The 16,319-nt window shown below is 35.2% G+C and overlaps 2 protein-coding genes across 2 annotated transcripts; both read left to right on the forward strand.

Annotated features, from left to right (window-relative positions):
- The first annotated feature begins 314 nt into the window (after positions 1-314).
- On the forward strand, positions 315-10,332 carry LOC108214377 (paired amphipathic helix protein Sin3-like 2). The gene is made up of 22 exons (XM_017386347.2): positions 315-505; positions 602-674; positions 1,648-1,815; positions 1,911-2,094; positions 2,181-2,282; positions 2,403-2,576; positions 2,658-2,940; positions 3,551-3,687; positions 4,282-4,357; positions 4,438-4,467; positions 4,641-4,834; positions 4,945-5,099; positions 5,602-5,729; positions 5,808-6,062; positions 6,708-7,259; positions 7,384-8,039; positions 8,126-8,226; positions 8,305-8,443; positions 8,521-8,673; positions 8,781-8,941; positions 9,092-9,203; positions 10,066-10,332. The coding sequence occupies exons 2-22, from the start codon at positions 604-606 to the stop codon at positions 10,195-10,197; spliced, it is 3,963 nt and encodes a 1,320-aa protein (XP_017241836.1). The 5' UTR covers positions 315-505; positions 602-603; the 3' UTR covers positions 10,198-10,332.
- A 3,054-nt stretch (positions 10,333-13,386) lies between these two features.
- Positions 13,387-16,043, forward strand: LOC108214170 (uncharacterized). Its single transcript, XM_017386002.2, has 3 exons — positions 13,387-13,663; positions 13,765-13,831; positions 15,128-16,043. The coding sequence occupies exons 1-3, from the start codon at positions 13,595-13,597 to the stop codon at positions 15,955-15,957; spliced, it is 966 nt and encodes a 321-aa protein (XP_017241491.1). The 5' UTR covers positions 13,387-13,594; the 3' UTR covers positions 15,958-16,043.
- The last annotated feature ends 276 nt before the right edge of the window (positions 16,044-16,319 follow it).

A 16,319-nucleotide genomic window follows, 5' to 3' on the forward strand; every position in this document is an offset into this window, starting at 1 on the left:
TTCAGGTTTAAATGCGTACATATATTTATTTTTTTTGTAAGGGGTTTAAATGCGTATACACTATATGTCAAAAAAATAAAAAATGCTTGCATTATTAGGTTAACTGCCTTCCCTAGATGAAAAAGTTTGACTACTTCTTAACTGTGCCCTAAAACTAACCATAGCGAAACCAAAACATGTCCTTAACGGGCTTTAGAATTAACCCAGTCCAAAACTGACTGCAAATTTAAAGCCCAAAATAAAGATGATATATAAACAGAAATAAAATCGGCAAGTTTTTCGAATATATAAGCTGCAGCCTATAGATTAGTACCAACATATACATACATACACTATCACGTTCTTACAAATTATATTTTCTCTCCATATATTCACCTCTCCCAAAATGCAAAACTTCTCCTTTACAAATATTTCGATCTTCTCGTTACACAATCTCTTCTCCGCTTGAACTAATTTTTATATAGATCTATCACTTTTCGCTTTCAATCTGGCTTTTTATTGCGCGGTACGTCTTTTAATTTTGTTAATTGTTTGTGATTTTAGAGGCGGTTTTGATTAGTTTGTGATTTGAATTGATGTGATTGTGTTAATTGATTTGCAGAAATGAAGCGGTTTCGAGATGATTATGTGAATTCGCAATTTAAGCGCTCGTTTGGTTCTTCTCGTGCTGAGCCGTAAGCTCTTGCTCTTTTCACTGTTTGTGTTCTGTTTATGTGTGTGTAATTGTGATTTTAGTGATTGTTTTCTTATGTGTGTGTGAGAGAGAGATTGTGATTTGGTTGATGTGTGGATGTGATCTTTGGCGGTTAAAATTGTATATGTGTACATGCAATTGTTGATTTGTATAGCATATGTGTTGTTAACTGTGAAATTTGTCAACTTTTCCGAGGGGATGATTGTTTAGTTTAAGCTGTTGATTATAAGTTTGCTTCTTGTGAATTATGGAATTGATGCCTGTATAATAATTGATTAGTTATGTGTATGTGTGTGTTAGTGTGATTATGATCTGTGGATGTGATTTTTGACCGGGGATATTGTTTATGTGTACATGCAATTGTTGGGCATGTAGGCCGACTTTTTATTTGATGAAAGTAAGGATTCGGGGGAAATTTCACATTTACATATTATTTTTTAGTATTAAGTATTTAATAGGTATTTAACATTCCTTATCTGCAAAAAAAAAAAAGTCACTTATTTCCAAAAAAGTACACATTACATACTGTTTCCAGAAATAAGTGACTTACATCTGAAAAATAAGGTGCGCCAAACTGGTCTTTGTGAAGCATATGTGTCTTTAGATGTGAAATTTGTGAAATTTTTGTAGGGGATGATTGTCACTTTGTATTAAGTTGTTTCTTAGAGGTCTTCTGCTTGTTAACTTTGTATGATTCTGGTGTAATTTTATTGAAGTTTTATGTCAAAAATTTCATTTTATGAAATGTTATTAAATGTTCTTTTGAGATATGTGAATAAATAAGTTGTATAGTATAATGCGAATTAGACTGAGCGAGGTGCTACAGTGTGTTGCAATTAGGAAATATTGATTTGTGGGGTCGTGTAAATTGTTTTGTATATCAGAACTGTATTTGTTTTAGTATAAAGTATGAATTTTTCTAAACTTTGGCTCTTCCTTTGGTGGTGATAAAGATATGCTCAACCTCATGTTGCTGGAGGGGGTAGTGCAGGTCCTGCATCGCAGAGACTTACAACCAATGATGCATTAAGTTATTTGAAAGAAGTCAAGGATATGTTTCAGGACCAGAGGGAAAAATATGACACTTTCCTTGATGTGATGAAAGATTTTAAGGCTCAAAGGTACACATGTTGCACTGTGGACATAATTGTGTATTGTTTTTTATGGTCTTTTAAAAAAAAATTAAAAAAAAATTGTGCATGCTAACTTATTGCAGAATTGATACTACTGGTGTCATCGCGAGGGTGAAAGAATTGTTTAAAGGGCACAATAATCTCATTTTTGGTTTCAATACATTTTTACCCAAAGGCTATGAAATTACTGTTATTGAGGAGGGTGAGGCACCACCGAAGAAAACTGTTGAGTTTGAAGAGGCTATAAGTTTTGTAAACAAGATCAAGGTGCAACTAATGTTCTACCACCGCAAGTTTTTAATATTGATTATAATTTTACCGGCTTAGCTTATTGACATCTTTCTTCTTTACAGAAAAGATTTCAAAATGATGATGATCATGTGTACAAATCTTTTTTAGACATATTAAATATGTACAGGAAGGAGCACAAGGGTATTGAGGAGGTCTACCATGAGGTAAATATATGTATTTAGTCATGTATAGCTAGTAAAGATATACCTTTTACTATTCCTAGTATCAATGTCAAATATATTGTAGCAGTTATGATGTGTGATACATCTATTTGTAACCTGCAGGTTGCTGCACTTTTTGATGATCATCCAGATTTGCTTGATGAGTTCATAAGATTTTTACCTGATGCTTCAGCGGTTGCGTCAGCACACAATGCTTCACTTGGCAGGCAACCATTGAATCGCTATGATGAGCGGAGTTCTGCCGTTTTAACACAGCGGGGTACACCAATGGATAAGGTATTTTTTCACACCATATTTTTTTTTAAAAAAATAATTGTTTCTTTTAGTGAACCAAGGACCCTTGCTACTGTTTCCCAGCAACGCTTTCAGCGGGACAGAATCATCGGTCCCCACACTGAGAATGATCCGAATCTTGAGCATCCGGATTTGGATGAAAAAACAATGATCAAGTTGCACAAGGAGCAGAGAAGGCGGTCTGAAAATAATAACCGTGACAGGAGGATGAATCGTGATCAAGATTTTAGAGACTCTGAGCAAGACATGCATCGTTCATCTGAGAAAAGGAAATCTTCTCGGAAGGTGGATGGATTTGGAGGGGATCATTTCTCGGGTCCTTACGATGATAAAGATGCCTTGAAAAGTAAGTTCATTGTGATCTTGTTAACTAGCTAATACTTTTATATGCCATGTGTTGCTGCCTTCTGTTTCAGGTTCAAAAACCAAGTTAACTTCAGAATTTGTTTGGTTTGGCACTAATTATATTGTACTCCGTCCGTCCCTCCAGGATGTTTACGTTCACTGTTTGCGCGCATTTTGAGGCTCCTATAAAGTATAGTTCCATAACTTTTTTCTAAAAATTTCTTTTTTGAATAAAAGTTTAAATATCAAACTTTTATTCAGAGCAAAAAAATTTTAAAAACATATTATGGAACTATACTATAAATGAGCGTTGAAAAGCGTGCCAAAAAGTAATGTAAAGAAATGAGGGGGACAGAGGGAGTAGTTTATTGTTGCATTTTCTTTTTCTATAGCGGTACATTATCTGTTAAGCCTGGTTATAGATTATCTTTACTTGTTAGATGGAATATATTGAATTATGTTATATATTCATCTTGAATAGAAATATGTAATTATCATCAGTTTTGCTGGCTCATTTATTTCATAAGAACTACTAAATTACATTTAGTTCTATTCATTTGTGAATGCCGTAATCTTGTGTGTTACCAATGAATGTTTTGTTATTATGCTAGGTATCTATAAGCAAGAGTTCATTTTCTGTGAAAAAGTGAAGGAGAGACTACGGAATCCAGCCGATTACCAGGCATTCCTGAAGTGTCTTCATATCTATAGCACTGACATAATAACAAGAAATGAGTTACAGGGCTTGGTAAATACCTTGTAAACTTTTACTTTTGCTAACCCTATTTATCTTACATCTTAGGGTACAGAGCATGAGTAACTAGAGTTGTAACGGTTTTCTTTGATCGTTGTAAGAACACGATTTTGGCAAATAAATAATGAGAATGTATATAAGATTTCAGACTCTCAGTTCATGTTTCCAACATGGACTAAATATGTGACATCGGTTTAGAACTTGATGAGAGTCACTTGTTGCCAGTTGCCAAGAGCAACCCCAATATGCTACTTTACACTTTGGTTCAGTAAGCTTGTTTTTTATGACATACTTGAGCCTACTATGGATAAGGAATCTCTGTTTCAAAAAAAAACTTCCCCTCCAAAGTTATCGACTATTACTCGTTTTTTCTCGGTCTTGGTCTCTGATTTAGGTTCCACTTCCATCAAAAATAAACAAGCATGAAATGATAGAAGCATAAAGAATCATAATCCAACTCTATTTTGTTGGTATTAGATCTAATAACTGACTGCAAAATGCTGAAACAAAGAAAAACAATATTTGACATTTTATAAAGCCCGGTAAATTTTTTTATTTTTGTTTTGAAGTGGTTTAAAATGTTTTCAGGTTGCAGATTTAATTGGAAAAGACACCGCTCTTATGGAAGGGTTTAAGGAGTTTTTGGAATTATGTGAAGGAACTGGTAACCTCATAAAGAGTTGCCAAACTGTTCATTTTGTATTTGTCTACATTTTTGTAATCTTATGCAATCCACTTTTGCAGATGGATTTCTTGCTGGTGTGATGAGCAAAAGTACGTTTGTGATTTCTGCTTGTTCATTATAACAAAGAGCATCACACAAATTTTTACTAAATTTAGTTTGTGTATTCACTTTTGCTGCATGTAGATGAGTACCATTTGAACTGCTAAATTATTATTACATTCAAAGTTACGAGAATCCTGCTGAAGTTGTTAAATGACTGCAGAACATTTCTGGACTGAAGGGTTTGCATCCAAAACTCTGAAGGTAGAGGATAAAGAAAGGGAACATCGACGTGACGTAGATTTATTTAAAGAAAGGGACAGGGTGAAGGAGAAATATTGGGGAAAATCCATACAAGAGCTGGATCTTGTTAATTGTCAGCGGTGTACTCCTAGTTACAGGCTTCTTCCTGATGATGTAGGAATCTCTCTCTCTCTCTCTCTCTCTCTCTCTCTCTCTCTCTCTCTCTCTCTCTCTGTCTGTCTCTGTGTGTGTGCTCGCGCGAGATTAAAACTTTCTCTTTTCAGTATCCAATACCATTGGCAAGCCAAAAGTCAGAGCTGGGAGCACAGGTACTGAATGATCACTGGGTATCTGTGACGTCAGGTAGTGAGGATTACTCTTTCAAACATATGCGCAGAAACCAATATGAAGAGAGTCTGTTTAGATGCGAAGATGATAGGTACCATATCTACCTGTATCTCTTCATTAACCTGCCAGTATCATATTCTAGTAGTATGTTTTGATGTTATAAAGCTGTCAAATTTCACACAAATTTTTGTTGTCATGGGAGAATAATTTGATATGTGGTTAATATGACATGAGTGTATGAAATTATTTTTAGTTAAGATCCGACGAAGTACTAATTTTGAGCTTACTTCCGTATACAGTTGCAACATAGAACCTCGATAAATAAACGACTAATCAATTGATGATCTCGATAAATAATATGTTTTCTCAGTCCCGAAATATTATCAAGATTGCAACTTTTCTATCTCAGATAACTGATAAAACTCTGGTCCTCGGGATATTCATTTATTGAGTTTGACACTAATAGTTGCTCCTCACGGTCCTTAAAAAATTAGGAAATAGATCTTAGTTGAGGGTTTTGAGTTATCGATCAATGTTTTACTGCTGTTTCTACTTTTGCTATCTGGCGTTTAAAACTTTTATGATAATTCTAGGTTTGAGCTGGATATGTTGTTGGAATCTGTGACTGCGACTGCTAAGCGCGCGGAGGAGTTACTGAACATCATGAACAAAAATTCCATCAATTCAGAGAGTACCATCTGCGTGGAAGACCACTTCACAGGTTTTGATAATACTTTTGTATTGCCCGCTAAAACTGTTATTCTATTTGCTGACTTTGCTCCCCATCTTGTTTTTGTAGCCCTCAATTTTAGGTGCATTGAACGGTTATACGGTGATCATGGACTGGATGTCTTGGACATCTTACGTAAAAATACATCTCTTTCTCTGCCTGTCATATTAATACGCCTGAAGCAGAAACAAGAGGAGTGGTCAAAGTGCCGGCTAGATTTCAATAAAGTTTGGGCTGAAATCTATGCAAAGAACCATTACAAATCCCTTGATCACCGTAGTTTCTATTTCAAGCAGCAAGATTCGAAGAACTTGAGCACAAAATGTAAGTAGAGATATTTGCTTGGTAGTGTTTGTTGGTTGCTGCTTATGTGATTTTCTTTTAATGAATCAGCCGTAACAAATCGTGGCTCGATTGGTAATCGTACTTCTTAATTTCTGCACCAAGTTATGATTATTTTTTGGCATGTTCTTGTTAGTAAAAAAATAGTAATATTTGCAAGAACAAATTAATAGAAGGTAATGAGCAGGCACAAGCGGGAGACATAAACGGATGCATCAGAATATTTGTAGTCCGAATTTGTCAGTTTCACATGTACTACCTTTATCTTCATCAATGTTTTGAACTTCTGCGTTCTTTCACCAGTGAATGTGTTTCTAGCTCTGTGTGCCCTAAAAATTATCATCATTGAGAACTTTGTCATATTGTAATTATGTATTAGTAGTTTAATACTGTAACAAGTAATATTGAAGTATATTGCTTTTCATTTAGGTTTTTGGCTAGTGTTTGTCTCGCTAATGGTACATATATTAATGGCTCTAAGTGCAATTTGTCTCTTGGCTTAAAGGATGATCCAATTTTTTTTTTGTAAATGATATGTGCATCTCTGATTTTGACCTTTACATTTCTAGGAAATTTCATACATTAATGTTTATTTTTTCCTGATACATGTCATGCTTTGGCATACAGCATTAGTAACTGAAGTTAAAGAACTAAAGGAGAAAAGGAAACAGGAGGATAGTGTGCTTCTCAACATATCTGCTGGATGCAGACATCCTATAACTCCAGATCTTAAATTTGAATACTCTGATGTTGAGATTCATGAAGACTTATATAAGCTTATAAAGTATTCATGTGATGAGATTTGTGCGACTAAAGAGCAGTCTAAAAAGGCCATGAGGCTTTGGACTACATTTTTGGAGCCAATGTTGAATGTTCCTTCGCGGCCTCTTGAACCTGAGGATTCTGACGCACAAAGTGATGGAACAGACATCAAAGAAAAATATGGAAGCCCTAGTGCTGCTAATCCTGCAGCTATGGACGTAGAAGAAGCAAAAACTTTGCCAAACGGAGATGTGTTACCAGATCCAATGCAATCTAGTAATGCTTGCATGTTAAGTGGAGAAGTATCTGTTGAAGGTGATGGAGGTGGTTTACAAAAAGCTCTAGACCGTGCAACTGTCAATGGGACATCTACTTGTGCTGAGCTTTTAGGCAGTTCAGATGCAACTGTTAGAGCAGGTAAATATCCTTTTGAACGAGCTTGAATATATATCGCCTGGTCTTTCTGTATCATATGCAATTTTGGATATTTACTCTTTTGCTTTATTTGTTTATTTAATATTAATGCCTTTTAATTTATCAGGGAATGATGTAGCTCAGAGGCCTGGTATCCATGTTAATGAAAATGGTCAGGGCCTTGTTTGCGAAATCAACAACATGCACCATCAAGATGTTTTGAGATCAGTCACATCTGCAACCGTGAGTGGAGTTCCAACAGATGTCCCCAATGTGCCCAACTGCAAGGAAGATTTAGTTGATGTTTCCATGGTCGAGAAAGAAGAAGGTGAGCTGTCACCTAATGGTGATTTTGAAGAGGATGCTTCTGTTGCAGAGAGAAGTGCAGAAACTACAAGGCATGAGGCAAGGACTGGTGAAGACACCTCTTGTCAGCATGTTAGGGAGAATGATGCCGATGCTGATGACGAGAACAGTGAAAATGTTTCTGAGGCCGGCGAAGATGTTTCAGGCAGTGAATCAGCTGCTGATGAGCACTCCCGTGAAGAGGAGGATGGAGACCATGATGAAAATGATTGTAAAGGTGAAAGTGAATGTGAAGCTGAGGGGTTGGATGATGCAGTCACTGAAGAAGATGGACTTTTATCACCACCATCTGACCGGTTTGTGCTAACCTCAAAGCCTCTGGCAAAGCGTGTTGCATCTGCATTACGTGATACAGCAAAAGGTTCCAAGGTTTTCTATGGGAATGATGCATTTTATGTGCTTTTCCGTCTTCACCAGGTGAGAATATAGTTTTGTCTCTATTTCTTGAAATAATTAGTGTTGATCCTTTATGTTACATTCTTTTATATTTTTGTTTGTTCTAGATATTGTATGAAAGACTGTTATTTGCCAAGACACATTCATCTTCTGGAGAACCAAAAATGAGAAATGTGATTGATGCTTGTCCGGCTGATTTATATTCCAGGTAGCTATGATGGTATTCTTCACTTTTTGGTTGAGCACTCTGATGCATGCTAATTTTGGTTGGTATATATATGTATAGATTTTTGAGTGCATTATATGATTTGCTTGATGGATCTTCTGATAATGCAAAGTTTGAGGATGATTGCCGGGCTATAATTGGTAATCAGGCTTATGTGCTGTTTACTTTGGACAAAGTGATATATAAGATTGTCAAACAGGTAATGTTTTTTGAAACAGATCTTCCATAATACATTGTTTCCTGGATACTTTGTTAAGTTTAATACTTCTCCCACAGCTTCAAACTGTTGCAAGTGACGAAATGGATAGTAAGCTGCTACAATTGAACGAGTATGAAAATTTTCGGAAACCGGATAAATATATTGATTCAGTCTATTATGAAAATGCACATGTCCTTCTCCATGATGAAAACATATACCGATTTGAATGTGTACGTTATCTGTTCTTTCTTTTCTTCGTTATAGATTCTGGAATCAGTTATACCTTTATCTTATTTATCAGGCTAATTTGAAGTTATTTTTCTACCTGTTTCTTCAGACATCTGTCCGGTCACATTTGTCTATACAGCTCATGGATGATGGAAATGAAAAGAAAGAGGTGGTTGCAGTATCCATGGATCCTAATTTTGTAGCTCATCTTAATAATGAATTTTTGCCGATTCCTATCAATAAGGAATCTGACAGAATTATATTGCAAAGGTACCGATGTACAAATAATGTTGTTACTTTTTGGCTGGATGATCTTATGGTGTTGCTATATAGATTCTGAAGGGTTTTATGAGTCTCTAGCCGGTGAAGACTGGTATTTTGACTGATCTAAATGTGACATGATTGTGCATATATATGCAGGAATAAGCGCATGTGTGCCAACCATGATGAATATTCTACTATAGGCATTGCTATGGAAGATGTTAAAGTGGTCAATGGCTTAGAGTGCAAGATGGCTTGTAGCTCATCCAAGGTATCTACTGTACCTGCTGTATTTTTTTTGCTTGGCGTTGTTTTATTTCAGAATTCCTACGCTTGATGCTTGGCGTTGATTAAATCATGAAGTTATATTACTATATTTTGTTTTAAATATTTTTTCTTGTTTTTATGTGCACTAGATGTGTATGACTGTTGTTTTGTTCTATCATATGCTCGGTCTTATACCGGGTCAAAATGCTCTCTATATCGGCCTCCTGCTTTTTGTTGGCCCTCTTTTCTTTTATGGTTCTTAATATTTAGGCTAAAGTTTTAGTTACTGATAGGAATTAGATCAGTATCAACACTATTTTCATTTATAGTTGCTCCATCTGCTCCATCCACTCTAGTAAGAGAGGTCAAGTTGTGGCAAGGATTTGTTAATGTCTTGAAGTTCTACATAAGATGGTATATAAACCTTGTAAGAGAGGTCATATAGCTCTGTTTGTGTCCTCTACTGAGCAATCATATATTGTCGGTTGCCTTACTCGGGCATCTATTCAAATATTTATTCTGATCATGCTTATTATGCTAATTCCACATTTTATTCCGAATCTTCAACAAAGAAAGGTTTTGTGTCAGTTGATGTACAAGAAAAAGTCAATTGCAGTAATATACCCAGCTTAAATGCATGCCTAATTACTTGCATCCAGTGAATTACACGAAGTTGGATCAAAACCGTTTAAGTACATTAGGCAATTCATTTTCAGACTTTTTTGTAACAGAACATACTGCTAGCTGTACTACTATCTAGGAAACCAAGTGTATGGACCTGAAATTGAGAAAGACTCTCAAGATAGGTTTCTTTATGTAGCTTGAACAAGAAAAAATATCTCAAATCCTATCATGTTGTGCTGCAGATATCCTATGTCCTAGACACAGAAGATCTCATTTACCGCGACAGAAGAAACAAAAGAAAATTGTCCCCACTGTCTAACGAGGCTGAGGCAAGAGTGCAAAAGTTCCGCCGTTTCTTGACGGCTTCAATATGATATATATTTTTTTTCCTTTGTTTGCGATTTTGATACAGTTCAGGCGAGGTAGGTCAATATCTTTGTTGTAATACTTTTTTTTATTGAATTTAACAGATCTAAATACCAATAGTGACCAATTGCCAGTTTTTTTAAGACCCATAGTCAATGTAATTTTATACTAGTAGAATTGTGGAAGAATGTTCGAAAGAAGCTATATCAAGGTAATATGATAGATTTATGACGTGCAAGTAGAACATTGAAGAAGGATACAGGAATTTAATAATATATATCTGAGGGTAAGTGGATTGGTAAACATGATGCAGGGACTGGAGATCTGTAATTTTGTTAATGTTATTATAGATTTGGATCGTTCCCTAAAATTTCCCATAATTAAACAGAATGGAGTCTTCAATTTGAGATTGAAAGTTTGGCAGGGAGTTCTCTATTCTGGACTTGCTCTAGAGATTGAAAGTGAACTGGGACATCTGGTTTATATTGATAGTATGGATCATGGATGTCAGATTGCATTTAATTTCAAGTTGCACCATAGGCCAGAATAGCTATGCTAGTTCATGGCCATGGCAGTCGGCAGATGACTAGGAAGCTAATCATGAAACAGAATTATACATAACACATACACATCTTAGTCATATGAAGAGAATCCAGGCAAAGATACAGCAATGAACCACAAAATGGTTGTTTTATTGAGCAGTAAACAGCTTGTGAGGAGCTCGAAACCACAAACTCCTCTGTACGTACTTTGAAATTGGTAAAACTTTAAAATCCATTGTATCGATCTCTCTTCAAAGATAGCTTCTGTTTTGATCATATTAAAAACGGTTTTTTCTGATTTTTTTCCTTTTAAAAAAATCAAATTATTTGATCGAAAATATATAAAATTATTCAAATAGGTCAACTATAAATTTATATTAGAACTGCATGATGTATCATTAAATTAATTTTGATTATTAATCCAAATAATTTCTAATTATTCAATTTATTTTTAAATAAAATATTTGTCGATCAGGCCTGGTTCAAGCAGTAATTTCAAAGGGGATGGGCATCCAAGTTATAACATGTGGGGCATCAAACAGTTTGCACCCCACGTTTTGTGTGCGCACACTTTCACTCTTTCAAGCAACATATCTGAATTAGTAGCTCTAAAATATTTTATAACTTGGCGAAGACCCGCTGATATTTAATTTTCATAAATTTTTTACAATAATCAATTTATTAGGAAAAAGAAAGCAACATATTAGTTACTCCATGTCTCTCATTCAATTCTATATTTTTTTTTTACTGCTCGACATGCACGTTATGCTTTTGTAAAATATACTAATTTTATAAATTTTTTAAAAAAAAATTAAACAAAAATTCAATATTAAATTTTTATTCCATAAAATAAATAAAAATAAAATAATAAAATAATATTTTACACCAACATTAAAATACGTGTCATGTTTCCGTTTTCCGGTATATACTACTCATATCAACGGGCTGACGGAGTGAGTAGGTTTTATATATGTGATTATAGACGGAGTGAGTCGGTTTTATACATGTGATGCTAAGTATCGACAACCATATAAGATGTGAGCTTGAGTTGGATGGGATATTTTAGCGATGGGCGGCAACTAAATCTTTGCGTATGAAAAAATTGTTGGTTTGATGTGCTTGCAAGTTAGATAAACATGTTCTACTTCATTGGCTATTAATTTCACATAATATTTTTTTTAAAAAACAAAAGTGTTAATTTTAATAATAAAAAATCATATGCATCTACACCATTGATAGAGTCGAACAAACAGTAAATTGTAATATGTTCTAATGAAGAGACGGTTAAACGATATTTTGAAGATAATGTATATACAAATACATGTTTCCACTTTATGCATTCTCGTTGAAATACTAGTCCCTTCATCATGTCTCGATGAAGACATCGTTTGAACTATCGATCAAAACTGCGATTTCATACGAAATTTCACCACCAAATCAAAATCGGTGTTTACAATCAAGAAGTGAAAATCAAACCTTTCACCAAGGAGAGAAAGCAACCTGCAAATCCAATCCAAAAACCGAAATAAAAGTAAACTGAAAAAAATCAAATAAATAAATTAGATCCGATAATCGAAGTCACAAGATAGGCGATTAACTTTTGAATCCGATAAACTCTACTTAAATCAGGAAAAAAAGTAAACCAAAACCTCCAATGATTTAGATATAAGAAATAAACCAAACCTAATCAAAAAGATAGAAAGCCTTTCCCAACGAGAAAACAGATCAAATAAAACAAATACAAGAGTTTGGGGCTTTCCACTGATGATATAATGGAGGCGGCTACTCTAAGAAGGGAGAGAATTTTAGGGGTTTTTTAGAGAGCAACCAGCAGGTAAGATTATACATAATTTCACATAATTATATCTTTATCTTCGTTATCCCCTAATATGTATGTTTCAATCAAATAACTTATTATAGTTGTATTTTTAATCCAAAAAGCATAAATACTAGTCTTAGATACAAAATTAATATATATGATGATATGAAATAGAATTACTCCCTCCGTCCCCCTCAATTGTTTACATTGGAGAGAGACACGGTGACCAAGACAATGCATGAAAAATGAGTAAAGCTATCAATATTTAATAATAGATTTGAGATAGTGGAGGAAAGTAGGGGGTGTAATAGTAGTTTTTATTGTTAAATATGAGATAGTGGGGGAAGATAGTGGGTGTAATGATGGAAAAAACTTACTATTTATAGTAACGTAAAGAAATGAGAGGGGCATCCCAAAATAGTAATGTAAAGAAATGAGAGGGACAAAGGGGTAGTTTCTATAAAGTCCCCATTTAAAACGGAAAGTCCCATGCGAAGAAGGTCATGAGTTAATGTATTATATTAATATTTTATCACACACTGTTTTATTTATTTTGCACTAAAGCATGTGTATTCACGAAAACAATTTTTTTATTTTAAGAGCAAGAGCATGATCTATGTATATTTTACCCTATACACATTCTATTCTAAACGGGATATACTGAATATGTTTGGTTTGATTTGGTAACCTAGACGCCAAAAGACTGTTTGAACAGGTGATAAAGGCTGTGGCTCGTGAGCAAGAGACGTGTATAAAAATTTACCCACCTGTGTCCTTCGACACTCTCATCTGTGGGAGATGTAAAATATCCAAACTACAGGGGCATCATTGTAATTAAGGACATGTTATAAAACAAGTTAGGGAAATAAGGCAGAGAGTGAGGGAGCGAAAAGAAAGGGGATTTTTATTTCAGTTATCCTCCCATTTTTCTCTCCTTCTATATCTGTTTGTATCTGTATATGTATCTATCTATCCTCTCTATTTCTATTCATCTCCATTCAAATTAGGGTTTTTATTCTTCAAAGTTCAATCAATTACGTAGCCATGGCGTATGATTTGATCGCGAAAGACGCTGTAACCGGTTTCTCCAAAGACATTGGCAAGAAAAAACGGGTAATTTTTTCGCAATTTTATGTGTTTGATTCGATATTGATGCAATTATATGTGTTTTGATTAATCGTATGTATTGAAATTGTGTTTCTTGATTTTTTCAGAACAATAGATTGGCGAAACTGAAACAGAGCAAGCTTGATGTTCGGCGCGAACAGTGGCTCTCGCAAGGTATGCGTAATGCGTGTGTATGTATACTTGTGATATGAATCTGATGCATGGGAATTTGTATTGAATTGTTGCAGACTTGCAGTGGCGATGTGATTTTATTGTTTGTATCGCTTTCGTATAGATGTATTGATTTGTTTGCGTGAGGTTTTTTGTTTTGTTGCCGTGTGAATTGTGAATCTAGGTGATGCGTAATTGATGTGTCTTGTGAAATTTGATCTTCCGTCTGTTTAAAATATATATGATCTTGTATGTGTATCGAGTTTTGATGTTTTTTTTTTTTGCCTTGCTGGTCTGCTCCAGGCCTGAGACTTTGCCTTTGTATTATATTGTATTGTGAAAGTATGATCTTGACAAAATTGTAATGGTTCGAGTCTGTAATAATGATTATTAGTGAGTTGAATGTTTGTATGTTTCCGGGCTATGTAACTACTATTGAAAGACAGAGATTTACTCGGCCGGAACCAAAAGAGTCTGTTGTTATGTACTGTATAATGAATAGACATTATGTTACCACAGAAAATTATTGATGCGGCTCTGTTTACTAATCAGGTGTATGTGTGTAAATACATACAAAGGAACAAGTTTCATATGCAAACTTGATGCAAAAGCCTGATTTGCAAGACATGTAGTACTTGCTGACACAGGAATATGAAGACGTGTACATACACGTCGTTTACATCTTAATGGACATGCATACAGATTTATACTTTTATATGTAAAGACTGAGATACATAAAGATGCAGAGGTTATGAAAATGGATAAAAGAAATTGTTATAACTGCTACTTTTTATGAAGTCATACTTTGATATGATTCATTCACATTATAGAAGAGAGATGAGGGCGCGATAGTGCCAAGAGGAAAGAGGGGAGACATTTTTAAATTTTAAAATGTTTTTTACTTTGTATAAGTGTTTTATAAGTTCAGATGAAAATTATTTGCCACATTCTCAATCTAAGACGAGGTTATGCACTTAATGTTTAAAGATCAAGTTTAGAGTTGTTTGCAACTTTCAGTGGTGGTTTTAGTTCTTGTTCTTTTTTTAATTCATTCTCCCTGTTTTGGTCCCTGGACCATTCCAGCTTTCATTGTCAATCTTCTTTTGTTGATGGAAAATGGATAATCCCCTCTCTGGCCTTGGGCAGGAGTTTGGTTTACACCCTGTTGTATTTTATCGTTAATAATGTTACAATTTACCAAAAAAAAAAACACATGAGTTATGATTGACCAAAATGTCATTGCTTACCCCTGCTTTGATTTGCCTGGAAATTTACAAGTGCATTTGGATTGTGATGCAGTTAAAAATAAAGAATTGAAAGCAGATTCAAATGGGCGGGGCATATCTCCTACATTGTTCTCCCTGGTCAGTGCTGAGGGGAACAAATTATCTGAGAATTCAGAGTTGGGGACAAAGGAGGTGGATATTGAGGTGTCAAGCATTCATGAAATCGATTTGGACTCCCTGATGAGCAGTCCAGTTGGCAGCAGTAATCTTCCTGATAGTAGCTGTAGCTGTGCCAGTAGCAGGTGTTGTTCTGTCAGCGTAAGCGAAAACGAAGAGGAGGATAGTTGTTTGGATGATTGGGAGACTATCGCCGATGCCTTGATTGCTACAGATACAGGCCATGACCAGAAAATTGTCTCTCCTCCCCAGTCCGTGAAAAATAATGGCTCAACTGACCCTAAATCAGTAAATCAAAATTCTCATGTTCCCTTGAAAGAAAAGGAGAGTAAGAAAATGGTACCTGGGGTCCGGGGGAAACCTCAGGCATGGCGGTTAGGTGATGTTTCCCGCCCGCAAAGTCTTCCGAACCTTGTGAAGCAAAACTACCAGAAGATGAGGTCTAGTAGGAGAGCAACCGCCACATGGGCGAGGCAAAATGTGGAACCTCAACCATCTTCATGCCCAATATGCTATGAGGATCTTGATCCAACAGACTCGAGTTTTCTTCCGTGTCCTTGTGGGTTCCACCTTTGCCTTTTTTGTCACAAAAAAATTATGGAGGGTGATGCAAGATGCCCAGGATGCAGGAAGCAGTATGAACACGTCGAAGGGGATTTAGGATTCAGAGCAGAGGTGGATTTAAACAAAGCCAGCTATGGCAATCTTCGTACATGGATATTTTGATTCTTTTTACTGGTAAATGAACTCATAAATTGTAAAAGAATTTACGTAGATCTCTCTTCTCATAAAATGACAATCACTTCGTGATACACTCAAATATTACACCTGTTTAAATACATACAAATCTTGTAACAAATGGTAAACCATCTTATTCTGCAAGTCTCCTTCAATAAACCAGATCCGACGAAACTCAGTTTTCGAATTCAGAACTATTGTGCATTGTAGCACAATTATTCACAATCGACAGTCACTCTCTACGCATCTAATCACTAATATCGTCTCCTGCTCTAAATTCATGATAGTAAATAGATATTGTGTTTCTGCTCTAAATTTATGAGAGTAATGTATTGGAATTTCAAAATTCA

Source organism: Daucus carota, chromosome 3 (assembly GCF_001625215.2).
Source record: "Daucus carota subsp. sativus chromosome 3, DH1 v3.0, whole genome shotgun sequence".
Classification (NCBI taxonomy): domain Eukaryota; kingdom Viridiplantae; phylum Streptophyta; class Magnoliopsida; order Apiales; family Apiaceae; genus Daucus; species Daucus carota.

Bases quoted from the DNA above. Each gene is read 5' to 3' on its own strand.
- LOC108214377 (XM_017386347.2), top strand. From the start codon at position 604: ATGAAGCGGTTTCGAGATGATTATGTGAATTCGCAATTTAAGCGCTCG. The intron at 3,688-4,281 runs GTAAATACCTTG...AAATGTTTTCAG, and splicing joins GAAATGAGTTACAGGGCTTG to GTTGCAGATTTAATTGGAAA. The intron at 4,468-4,640 runs GTACGTTTGTGA...AAATGACTGCAG, and splicing joins TGCTGGTGTGATGAGCAAAA to AACATTTCTGGACTGAAGGG.
- LOC108214170 (XM_017386002.2), top strand. From the start codon at position 13,595: ATGGCGTATGATTTGATCGCGAAAGACGCTGTAACCGGTTTCTCCAAA. The intron at 13,664-13,764 runs GTAATTTTTTCG...TGATTTTTTCAG, and splicing joins ACATTGGCAAGAAAAAACGG to AACAATAGATTGGCGAAACT. The intron at 13,832-15,127 runs GTATGCGTAATG...ATTGTGATGCAG, and splicing joins CGAACAGTGGCTCTCGCAAG to TTAAAAATAAAGAATTGAAA.